General features: G+C 40.3%; 1 protein-coding gene and 1 long non-coding RNA gene across 13 annotated transcripts in view; one reads left to right on the forward strand and one right to left on the reverse strand.

Moving 5' to 3' along the window:
• Positions 1-12,930, reverse strand: part of PUS7L (pseudouridine synthase 7 like) — a 47,174-nt gene that overhangs the window by 32,043 nt on the left and 2,201 nt on the right. For 2 of the 12 annotated variants that reach the window (XR_008308488.1, XM_053255444.1), the window contains exons 2-7: positions 9,682-10,603; positions 7,178-7,337; positions 3,788-3,983; positions 3,582-3,680; positions 3,207-3,288; positions 2,574-2,678 (exon numbers count right to left, since the gene is read on the reverse strand). Coding sequence is in view for 7 of the 12 variants with exons in the window: in XM_053255444.1 (XP_053111419.1) it covers positions 2,574-2,678; positions 3,207-3,288; positions 3,582-3,680; positions 3,788-3,983; positions 7,178-7,337; positions 9,682-10,588 (1,549 nt within the window). In the remaining 5 variants the exon portion in view is untranslated. Of the gene's footprint in view, positions 1-1,557; positions 2,679-3,206; positions 3,289-3,581; positions 3,681-3,787; positions 3,984-7,177; positions 7,338-9,681; positions 10,604-12,930 lie in introns of those variants that run through there. The other 10 variants (XR_008308485.1, XM_053255440.1, XM_053255438.1 and 7 more) reach the window with 8 other exon arrangements.
• LOC128327131 (uncharacterized) lies at positions 407-9,354 on the forward strand. Its single transcript, XR_008308490.1, has 5 exons — positions 407-1,119; positions 1,567-1,837; positions 3,451-3,542; positions 7,185-7,370; positions 8,761-9,354. It is a non-coding gene; the product is annotated as an uncharacterized LOC128327131 (long non-coding RNA).

Genomic DNA, 12,930 nt, shown 5'->3' on the forward strand with positions numbered 1-12,930 from the left:
CATCCCTCTTTTATAACCTTAACCAGGCTCCTTTCTTAATATTTCCCATCATAATATTTTTTTCTACCAGGGACATACTGCTTCTTTAAAATTAAAATATCAGCACTAAGTATCTAGATATTAAATTCTCTAAGGCATACCCATGGCTAATCCTGTGTGTGACAGCTCTCGCGAGAGTTTGCAAGCAAAAGCACCTGACTGGGCAGTGGGGATTCCATATACAGATAGGGAAAAGGAGCCTGTGAGAGCAGAAGCACCATGGTGATTGGGCAGTGGGGATTCCATATGCAGATAGGGAGGAGGAGCCTGTGGCACCATGGTGATTGGGCAGTGGGGATTCAATATCCAGATAAGGAGGAGGAGCCTGTGATGATTAAGGTCAGTTGGAATGCAACTGTTACTGGTCGGAAGATGTTCTTGATTGTAGAGGAGAGGGATAGATAGGTAGATAGATAGATAGCAGGCAGGGGTCTGTGAAGAGAGGGGTCGTGAGGGAAGAAAGAGCCCTTTCAGGAGAAGGAGGCTGCCATTGTGTGAATTAGATGAGGAAACTGTTAACTCAGGAGGGAGGGATAGAGAGAAAAAATATGAAGGGAGGGGGAAGAAAGAGTGGGGAAGAGCGAGTGGAAGAGAGAGAAAGAGAGAAAAAGAAGGGAGGGGAAGAGAGACAGAAGGGCGAGGGACGGACCCAAGTCTGTCAGCAGCCTGAGGGTAATGAGCGGCCATGGTGGCACTGGCAGCAAGGAAGGGCCCAGTCAACCACTGCTGCTGTTTGGGGCTACCAAGGCAATTGTCAGAGTGAAGGAGGCAAGCAAGAAATGGGCCAGGGCCTGGGCCTGTCAGCGACCTGTGGGGAATGAGTGGCCATGGTGGTGGTGGCAGTGAGAAAGGGCCCAGTCAACCACTGCTGTTGCTCCTGTGGGGAGAAGCAAGAGTGAGGTTCGGGTGGGGAGGTCTCTGGTGATAGGAGGCTGCAGCTTGGACAATAGGTGCCAGCAACACTGTAGCTGCAACCAAGAGAGGTGAAGGGGATGGAGTAAAGGGATGGAAGAGTGACCAAGAGGGGTGAGGGGGATGGAAGCAACAGAATAGAGGAGGAGGAGCAGGAGTGCAGCTCAGGTGAATGTGGGGAGATCTCTGAGGTGAGGGGGGCTGTGGCAGGGGGTGAGGGGAGCAATCAAGTACTAGCGTGCAGATGCTCTGTGGAGGTTAAGCTAGTATACAAAAAAACACAAAATTTACAACACTGTACATGCAAAGCCTGGCCCTCCCGATTTTACAGTGCAGAATATTTATTTGGCACAGAGTATAAACATCCCCTACCTTTAGGCTGTTCTGGTTGATAGTATGCACATTAGCTGGTCTTGGGAATTTTTTATATTTGTCTAGATTGTGATTTGCCACATCATGCATTAACTAACTTCTTGACAGTTTGATCCTCCAAAGAGTTCAAGGCAGCATGATTTCATTTTAAATGTCCAGCCTCTTGGACTATGCTATAGTCTTTTAAAAATATCATTTTGGTTCTCATAAATATAATGAAACAAGCTATTTTACCTCTGCTAGAAGAATCTTTTGCAGTACGTGCATGCAGTATCTACTATTTATCTGTGGAATGCCAGGGAGCAACGGCTCATCAGAAATTTAATGACATTTTACGGATGATGTAAGAGAGCTGGAGTGGAACTAAATAGAAAATCAGAACTTCTGAATCACATTTGTTAGCAATTTTTAAAGGACTCACATTTACCTTGCCATTCAGCAAAGAGCCTTCAGCACTTTTTTCAGAAAAGATGAGATCCCCATTCACAACTCTTGTACCATAGGTCTTAATCCGGTAAGAAGCAGCTTCATTCCAAATTTTACTGCAATATGCATGGACATAGAAAATACGCATGGAATGGGGAATGCTGAGCCATCCATGTGTACACCCCTCGTGATTTATACCATAACGGTTCAGTGCACGAAGTAACATCTTCTCTCTTACTTTAAAGTCAGGCAGCATTGCAAGGGTGCCCTTTGGGTCCTCTAAAAATACATGGGGAAACCAATTAAGGGTGAAACCACTCTCTCTGATCCAACACATTCATTCAAAGGCGGTCTACTGCTGCTTCTTTGCTATGTGCGGCGAGGTGGACATGATCCTAACAGTGGACAAATTGCTTGTAGAAGGGTGCTTAATCCTTTTCTTGCCCACTTGCCTGCCATGTCCCCCTTCATATTGCCTCCTCAGCTCCATCCCGAGTTCCCACCCCCAACCCAGATTACGGGCTCAGGCCCCTGTTTCTGCTTCACCATGGCAAGCATGATCTCTTAGCCCTGTTTTGCAAAAGGAGATACAACAGCCAGACTTTGAAGACATCAATGAGAAGCAGAACATGGAGTTCTGCCCTAACCTGTTTAGGCTTCTTCTTTTTTTTTCTTTTTTTAGCTTAAGAAGCTAAGAGTATCAAAGTTAAGAAGTAAGGGAGGATAGTCTAGAACAAGGGCTGTGTGCAATTTTATCCAGTTTCTGTTTTCAAGTAAAAAACAGCAGTTCCAGAATTGTAGAAATACTTTCCCCAAACACTCACAGTGCGTATTGGACATTGTTTCAATCCTGGGTGCCACTATTTTCCGGCTACTAACCCTTTCCTGCGGCTGCTGCTTCTGTCCTCTCCCTAGATTAGTTATATTGGCTGGAATCATACAGTGAACAAGATGATATCACAATGATATACAGTATATCCAATCAGATTTTGCTATGATGATGTCATTGAAGGTAATTAAAATTGACAGCCAAAGAAAACAATATATAGGAATAGAACTTCTTCGTTGACCAGGCGTTAGTGCAGAAAAACAAGGCGGTTAGTGCAGAAAAACAAGGTAGTTGGCCAGCAGTTAATGCAGAAAAACAAGGTTGGTTGGTGGTTTTTTAGCACTAATGAAAAGGTTTGTGAATTTCAGCTCAGCCTTACAGTATAAGGCTATATGAGGCTGTGGGCACAGAAGGGATTGGCAGTAGGTCTTTCTGATGACCCTGGGTTCTTGGAAGCTGTCAAACCTATGCTGATCCTATATCTAGTCCCACAACTTGCCACCAATTTCCACTGTTTTAATTAATATTGCTACTGCTTAATATACCCAAATGTTTTATCCTCAACTTGCAACAGATTTTTATCCCTTAAGTTATTTCAGTGGCACAGAATGATATGCAAAATATTTACCAGTCTGAAGGAAGTATTTCTTTGCCTTATTTACAGGATCATCTGTGTCTTCTGGTGTGAAAAATAATTTTACGGCTCTGACCTTTAAAGCAAAACAAACAAATGCTGAGTTCCTGCATGTGTTCTTAACGCTGCTCTTTAATGAAACTGTTGGTTGTTGTTATTTATATAGCATTATGCAAAGAATGAAAGGATAGATCCCTGAAAATACTACACAGGCACCTTTCTTTAAAATTGTTTGTAGGTGGGATTTTCCTGGAGACAGGGCTTTGTAAATCAGAGCTGTCCTAAGCAAATGGGGATGTGGAGAGTAAGAAACGTACCATTAAATATCAGGTAAGAATGGTTAGATATTTATATATAATGAAAGAGTACCGGTTCTTCGATCAGCAAAGCTAATCCAATTTGATCCGTCTGAATGTTCTGTCCTTGTCCAAATCTCTGAGTTCCATAATAATTTATAAAACCACTTTTCTATGGGGGGAAAAGAAAACCCAATCTTACGTTTGCATTTCAGCCAGTCATTCAAATCATTGGAAGTAGGATAGCTAGGAATAGCATCTTTTAAACTTCTTTTTTACCTTGACATTCTCAATTGCTTGAGGTATTCTCTCCTTCAGTCTTGCAGAACAGTCATTACTCTGGAGTTTTAAATCTCTCACAATTATATCAAAGTGATTTCCTTGCAGCTGACCAAGTTTAAGAGGCTGACTTGCAGAATGTATATTAGACACGCCGATTCCATTTTTTTCAATTGCTCTTCCAAGTTCTTTCAATCTGCACAAAGGAAACAACTTGGAACTTCATGTCATATTCCAGAAACATTTAATTTTAGAAAATAAATAGGTACAAAAGCCTCTGGGTTTTACATATTTTAATCTGTACTGTTAATTCACATTTTAACAATTAACGTTTCCAGATCTTTTCCTGCAATTTGTTTTGCTGGAAGCATAACAGGATTTCAAGGCCTTGTCTGCAGCTGAGTTTATGATATGTATCCATATACATCTAACGCAAAATGGGCAAGGAGGCATCTTTTAAAGTGATGGTTCTCTTATGTTTGGCAGGGGGATAGCAACTGTCCTATTTTCCCAGCAAAACAATTCATGGCAACATAGCGACTGTCCCCTTGGCTGTTGATGTCTCCCTTGCATTTCTTTTTTATATTGTTGCCAGAGAACTATTGTCTCTTGTTTTTTCTTTTTGTTGGAATGTGGTAAAAAAGTATTGACCTCCATGATGCACATAACTACTTAATAGTGCTACTTACTAGGGCTGTGCAATCGTTATCGGTCTGATAGAAATATCAGACTGACATGCCACTATCAGGCATTATTGGAAATATTTCTAATACAATAGCAGAGAGCCCTGATAGTCAGAATTCTGCATAGTGCTGCATTGCGCATCATTTGGGACACAAATAATAGTAATAAATAATAATAATAATCTGATATACATTTCACCTAAAGAATATGCAGAGTTAGGAATCAATTTAGCCACTCAGAGCGATAGTTAAAACACATCTCCTGTAACATTTTAATTTAACTAAATGTGTTTGAACAAAAATTCAACACTAACAATCCTCACTTTCTTATGTGACGATTCAGGCCTGATTTCCATATGACAAACTAGGGGAAACACTTAGCTATATAAGTATTCCAGAACACATAATGAGGCAGTTCTCACGGGCAGCCACAGCTTGGCTACCCATGAGAACTGCCAGGATCCAGGATCCCAGCAGTGCTGCAGAGCCAAACCTAGCACCAAAGCCCATATCTTAGCCAAGGTTAAAGGTGCAAATGTGCCCTTAACCAAGCGGCCAGGATCATGTGTCAGCTTGCACCTGCTTGTAGCTGGTGCTGACACAGATATGGGTGCCTAGAGCACCCATGCCCTGGGGGAATCCCCCAGTGCACTGTGCTCGACACGTGGTACACTGTGGGGTACTTGGAGGTCGGGATAATGAGTCCTGGGCACAGAGTGATCCACCCTGTTCCATGCTGCATGGAGCAGCGTGGATTGTGTGAGAGCGTGCTCCGCGCTCCCACCAAGCATAAGACAATTGTCGGGGGCGGGGGGGGAGGCAAGGTTTGTGAAGCCTTTCCCCTGCCTGCCCTGTAGGTCGTGTGAATGACCCCACCTTCTCACTTTTAAGTGTATTTATCACACAAGCCTGTGTGTGTAGATATAGATAGTGTGTGGGCAAGCGCATAACATAGTTTTGATGGAAGGATTAAAGCTATATTAAGTTTAAATGATATGTATATTTTCTAAGCTGTTACTCATAAGTCATGTACAATTTTGCAGCATCTCTACGTCAAACAGCATTTCCTTGGTTGAATGAGGATTCCATGTGTTTAAGAACTGAAAGATTAAGTGAACACTTCAAGGCCAGATCTTTGAACTTGCAGCTGTGTTTCCAATTATAAGCATGTATATTATACACCCAAGGAAAGAAACACTCCTATGAGTTTGTTTTTGTAAGACTGACGAGAATAGAATCATTATGGTTTCGAGAGTGTTGCAGAACAAAGCTCTTCTTTGATGAGCAACAGATTTTCATGGATCAGAACTATGAAAATGTAAATTAAAAGTTTAGCCCAGGCAACTATGAAAGCATCTTTAAATCATGTATAACATTATACCACTTTGCTAAATGTTTAGCTGTGGGATAAATACACAATGCAAACTTGTGACTTAAGTACCAACTAAGCAATCCTATAAAGAGAAAGGAAGTTTCCAATGCATAAGAATAAAAAAACCAGCTTCTGGATCAACATCAATGGCTTTGAAGCCACTTCTATAAGCCAGAGAAGGTTGAGAATGTGAGAAGGTTGATTGCCCCATTCAGTATGTCCAAAATGCTGTATCTATACTACTCATATTAGGTCATAAAAAAGAAAACAAACATACAACATGCATCAGAAAGGCCGAGAACACAAAAATATTTCAAATCTTCAAAACTCATGCGACAGATAACTCAAACATTCTGTATTAGAATAACCATGAATTAGTACTATAGCTATACATTCAGTGGAACCCATAAAATACTTTAAGCCAGAGTATTTCTACTTAAGTAAGATAAACTCTATCACTGCCAATTTTTCTAAAACAGCTTGAACGTTTTATGGGACCTAACAATAATAGCTGCGAGCATTGAAACAATATGGAACTAGTTCTGCATTGAGCCAGGGGAATGTCTCTAGAAAAGTGGATATTGCTTTTCTTTGCACGTGGAAATAAGATAAAATTGTTTCAAAACAGTGTCTAGATGCTATTATCAATCCATACATTGGAAGCAAAATAAATAAAAACTATAATCCTAAGATTTGGAAATGTTAAAAAAAAAAGGCATGGGAGAACTTCTTTCACTTATGACAGGGGTTCTCAACCTTGGGTCCCTATGCATTGTTCGACTACAACTCCCATCATCTCCAGCCACAATGGCTAAAGGATGATGCAAGTTGCAGTTCAACATCTGGACACATGAAGCTGGGAACCCCTGACTAATGGTGTGCATATTCACTAGCAAAAAAAAGAGGAGAGAACTGGAAGGAAATGAAAATTATACGGAAGAAAATAATTATTTGTTATAACTTGTAGCATCAAGACACTATACATCCAAAAAGAAGCAGGAACATTTTATATAGTAAAAGCTGCCAAGGTTGCTTTTACTAGAGACAAACAAAATACCAATAATTACTGAATCAACAGGCAGATGGAATATACGTCTTTGGTAAAATTAACAAATTATATATAAGTGAAAGAAAAGACAGTGATTTGCCTAAGAACTAGCTACCTATTATTTCCTGTAATAATAATCCATATTATGTCAACATGTTATGAAATCAAAACAAGATACAAAATCTTTTTATCATTAATAAAAACTATGAGAACAAGAATTTTATTTGCACAATTATTATACATTGTATAATAAAATGGAAATGTATAATAAATCTAGCCTTTAATACCTTTTAGGAGGCACTTTCTTCACCACCATGGCCTGGTATGTAATGGCCTTCTTATCTTTAATGCCTGTGTAGCTGAAGTCTGAAGGCAGCACGCCAAGTTTAGAAGACAAATAGCCAATTGCTTCAAGTGTTTCCAGGTTTTCCTTTCGGAGGGTAAAAGCTGCAAAAAGACTGCAATGTTATTACAAATCCAGTATGTCCAATTTGATTGTGCCTGTGTCAGCTCTGAAAGGGCATGAGCCAATGACAGGATATGGTTGGCATTAGTGGGGAAGTTGGATTCTTTACTGATTAAACCAGCTTTGTTCCACTGAAGTTACTGGGACTATGATAGTTCATGGAGAAGTACACTGGTTTAAATAGTCTGTAAATTCCATTGAACACAGTAACAAAATTATTTTAACTGCCTATATGAAACAATCACTGCTCCCAAATTAATGGGCTCCATCCAGAGGCTGACATCCTGACTAAATTACTCAATGGAAGTCCCACTGAAAATAAGTAGTCCTTTACAGGACCTTCTTAGCCTGGACATCTGTGTGGTGCAAGCAGCAGGAAGTCCTTGTGTAATGGAAGTCCTCTTGTATAATGGAAGACCCTCTCTTCCCCATAGCAGCCCGCTGTGTCCCCCCCAAAGTTATTCTGAAGGGTAGGGGACCCTCCAGAACAATTTAGGATGCAGTACAGTGGCAGAGGAAATTCTGAAACTAGGTGGAGGCACCTTCCGTGAACTGAGCTCCACTCATGGAGGGTGCTCTCACCCAATTTTCAGCAATTTCTCCCTTCCTCTGCAGCCCACATGTTTTATCCTACCCATTTCTGGAGAGTCTCCAACTCTCAGAGGTTTATTGGTGGTGGGCACAGGGGACTGCTGGGAGGATACTGGGAGGGTGAGGAGATGAGGAAGGTTGCCTGCACAAGCTTCCTTTTGTTCATGCACCCTGGATACAGTCCAATATGTCTGAATCCACAAAACTATTGTTTATTAATAAGTACTATGCAGAAATTATATCCTCACCTCTCAGCACCTTTTTGGCCCCCAGGATGGGGGCCAAAATAAAATTAGGCTTCACTACTGCATAGTTTCCAGTGACATGGCCAGATAATTTATGCTTCAAAGTTCAATAAAGTGTATTGAAATCTTCAGTACTATCTAGTTTTCCAGACTACTAAAACATACTTCATGTATTATCAGTCTATCATGGTGCTTTGTTAGCACAATCACACTTAGGTTTGCATCTAAAGGTCTCAATCCAGACGCACAACAATGAACACACAGCCTATAAGAGTAGCTGAAGATACATATTGTGCCATGTAGGTACAGAAGTGTGAAATCTGTCCTGCATTATGCATTATGAATAGTGACTGCATCAAATGCTTCTGTATGACTCTGCATGTGGATATGTGTCAAATTCACTTTTGTTTGGGATTTAATAGGTTACCTAATAATTTATGTTTGTGCCCTGAAAAGAGAGGTTTTTGTTACAGGTAATGGTTGTCATAAGTTATGATGGTTGCTACTTTAAACACCTCAGTCAAAATGAGGTGTAAAATAACTGTTTTTCTGTTTGTAACTCCATAAGGACAGAGACTCCTCTGTAAGCAAATGAAGGGCTGAAAATAGTGACAAAAGAGGGGACAAGAATCAACTGAAGATTATTGGTCACACAGTGTCTCTTTGATCCAATAAAAAGGCTAGTTTAAAGTCCAATCATGAAGAGGGCTGAGATGACCAAAGATGTTGATTGCAGGGTAGTCTGGCTAGAGAGGCATAAAAGAGCCAGTTCTGCCTAGTGTTGGTGTCAGTCACCTGTTCCAGAGAAGCTGTCTGCAAGAATACAGAAGAAAACCAAGCAGAAGCTGAAGCAAGGGCTTCAAATCAGCAGCAGTCAACTGAGATCACTTAGGAAAGCAGAAGGCATTGAAGCCGAAAGTGGGAGGGACTGAAATGGAGTTTCAGTGCCCAGTTCCCAGGAGTTGGTGCCAGAATCTGCTCAAAGCAAGGAGTAGATTGGGGGTACATGGAGAAAAGAGCATATACCATCTAGTACAACATGCATCTGCACACGATTTCCAGTCCAGGAATCTGCATGCCCCCTTACTGGATATGAATGACAATGTTCAGCTTATCATATGCACAACAAAAGTATATCTTTATATTAAAGTATTTTGTTTCCTGAGAAGGTAATTTCAATCATAGATCTTCTACCCCCAAATAGCTTTGCAGTGATGCAGCTCTTAGAACATACTGATTTAATAAATATACTTTCCACTGAGAAAGTATCTGAGTGCCAAAATGCATGTTACATTAAACACAGAGGTTGGCCATGCTTTGTTAGCAGTAGCAGAGGGTGGGTTTGATACAGATTCCATCCCTTGCCCTTCATGGCTGCTGTTAACTAAAATTAAACACACACAAGCCAGGGCCAAAATATACATTTAATGTAATATACAGTTGAGCTCTTTATAATCTATTTATTGTGTCAAATGTGTTGTATAATTACCTGTGTAAATGTCTTGTTTCTCCCCACAGTCAGCATTAGCCCTTTTTCTGGAACTCCTTTTCTCACGAAACCGTACCATAATTACAACCTTTTGCTGAGAGTCAGAAAAAGACTTTGTTTCCACAAGTTTTCCAAACTTTTTACTGATGAAATGGTGAACCATTGTACGGTGCTCCTTATTCCCATCAGGTTTAAAAGCGAACTTTGAATTTTCTGCTTTGGCATCTAAAAATGATAGAAAACCGCATGCTTCCTCTTCAGACACCAGATGGCAGAGTTCTTGGAAATCCTGGTTTGCTTTTACCGTGATCTCATTACATTTTGTGACAGTGACTAAGAAGGGGTACTGCTGTCTGATGATACAATGTAAGCTGGCTCGAACCTTCTTGTCAAGGATTGGACCAAGTGAGAATTCCGTAGGAAATGCTCCTGGCTCAGATTTAGAATCCCATGTTTCTTTCACATGACAAGCAAACTGACTTAACTGCTCAGTTATAGACTTGTCCAATAAAGAATCCATCATACCAGCATTGTCAAGGTGGTATTCAAATATGTTACCAGCTTTACAGTCTTCTTCACTTTCTCCAGTAGAGGGTGGAACAATTAACAGTTCTGAAGTACGGTAGTCATCTTGAACTCTGCCAAGTTCCTCATCTATGCAGAGTTCTGGAGGCCTCAGCCTTTGCTTTTTGGGATCCTGCTGACAGAGCTTAGTTTGTTCCAACAGAGTTTCATGAGATTTATGAAGATAATCTGTTGTGTTTTCATTAACTAGCTGTCCAAATATATTAATTTCTGTCACGACAAAGTCACTTGGAATTTTTTTAATACTACCACAAAAGCCAATATGATCGTTCATATAAATGGAAGAGTGATGGGTGAATGGCCTGCTAGAGCCTTCTTCCATTCCAATATTATACACCTTGGAAAAGACAGAAGAGCAAAGATATTTCAGTTCAGAGAACTGATAAGACAATTCTTATCAGAGAATTATGGTGTGTGTTGGAGACAAGGGTAGAATGTGGGGTGTTAGATCAGAGGAAGTAGCTAACATTTGTTTTCATTTTAAACATCAGTGCCATTTAAAATCTACTTTATATTGTGCATGTACCAGAATGTCAAGCAAAACTACTTTTGAGGGACAGTTGAACAAAATGTCTTTTTTGCTTAACTTTAAAGACTTCATAGCAAATGGACATTCCATTCCTTATGTGCTGTTAGCATAATGTGTCATTTGGCATTTGTACTCCATCTCAGCCCTCCCCTCCATTGGAACATACCTGTAATTCAGTGGATATGTATAACAAGTACACATTCCCTTTCTATAAAAAGCACATATTTAACCCTGTCCAGGGAATTGTCCCTTATATATTTTAAAAATTCAGTGAAAAATGACAAGATGTAAGAGGTGAAATATTCCTAGCTAATAACATATTGATGAAATATTCTTTAGTTGCAGGACCAGTTTAGATAGTAACTGGCCCTATCCAACCCCAGCAGAGTACCCCTCCAGTAACTGTTGGTGGCTATCTTATGTTTCTTTTTAGATTGTGAGCCCTTTGGGGACAGGGTTCCATCTTTCTTATTTATTTATTTATTATTTCTTTTGTAAACCACTTTGGAAACTTTTTTTGAAAAGCGGTATACAAATATTTGTTGTTGTTGTGTTAGGGTTGATATCCCTAGTGCCCAGAGCCGTCAGAAGGGTCCACTGCTAATCTCTGAGATCACATCTATATCCATAGTCTTCAGCAATGGAGTGACTCTCCTGGACATGAGAGTTGTTCTGTCTGTGGTGGTGGTGGGGTGTGTGTGTGTGCATCTAATTGCTGATAGGAGGATGGCAAAACAGCAACTCTTTCCACTGCAAAATGTCATGCTGTCATTGGCTCCTTTCCCCCATCCCATCTGCCAATGAAAGGCCAGCTATAGACCTTAGGGGGCCAGCTAGGTAGGAGGCAGCCCAGAGGGCAATTTGCTAATGGCCCCTGCAAACCTGGAACCAGCCCTGCTTAGCTGGCAAAAGTGTGTAGGATTCACCTTATTATAGAGGCTGTCCAGCCACTTCTGCTTCTACTTAACATTTCATCCCTCCTCCCGCAATCCAAGTCATTACTTTATTTTTCTTTTCTTCTACACTGGTATAACTATGCTGCTTCTTTTAAGAATATATAATTCCAGATAGCTTAAAAATTATCAATATTTGATGAAGCATTGACATACATCAGACAGAGCTCTGGCTACAAAAACAGTCCCATCACATCTTAGGAGCAGGACCACTACAGTCAAAGATAAAAGCTATTCATGAGAAAAATAGTACATCACAAAAAATATTCCATATGAGACATTTCTAGTTGAACTAAAAAACCTATATCTCATTGGGAAACTCATGCAGTTGGAATTTAAAAAATGTTTTAAAACAAAAACAACAATTTTTATTAGGACATGCTTTTATTTATGTATTTATTACATTTCTGTACTGCCCCATCCAAGGGCTCTGGGGGGTGCACAACAAGTAATAAATAAATAAATACATACATACCACCATTTTAAAATAAACTACTTAAAACAATGTAAAAACAAATTTAAAAGTTCAGAGCCATTTAAAACCAATTAAAAATACTTAAGAACAACTTAAAAACCTTGGGAGGCCAGGCCAAACAAGTAAGTCTTTAGGGCTCTTTTGAAGGCCAACTACAAGCCCAAACTACGGATATCTGCCAAGAGTGCATTCCACGGGCCAGGAGCAGCTACAGAGAAGGCCCCGTTCCAAGTTGCCACCAGACATACCGATGGTAACCAGAGACGGACCTCCGGATGACCTCAACGTGCGATGAGGATCATACAGAAGGCGTTTCTTCTTCTTTTCATTAATTTTATGAACATGAAGCACCCAGGACATGCCCACCACCAATATAGCTTTTTATGGTTTATGGAAGATCCAACAGAAATTTGAAATATGTAACTGGGAATGTGAGGAAAGAGAAGCAGCCACATTGAGCAGTGTATTTTGAGTGTCATGAAGGCCAGACTGATACAACCCACAATTTATTTTATTTTATTTATTTTACATTTATATCCCGTTCTTCCTCCAAGGAGCCCAGAGCGATGTACTACATACTTGAGTTTCTCTTTCACAACAACCCTGTGAAGTAGGTTAGGCTGAGAGAGAAGTGACTGGCCCAGAGTCACCCAGCTAGTTTCATGGCTGAATGGGGATTATTTACTAGATTTCCTGTGCAAGCCCTA

Source organism: Hemicordylus capensis, chromosome 5 (genome assembly GCF_027244095.1).
Source record: "Hemicordylus capensis ecotype Gifberg chromosome 5, rHemCap1.1.pri, whole genome shotgun sequence".
NCBI classification, from domain to species: Eukaryota; Metazoa; Chordata; class Lepidosauria; order Squamata; family Cordylidae; genus Hemicordylus; species Hemicordylus capensis.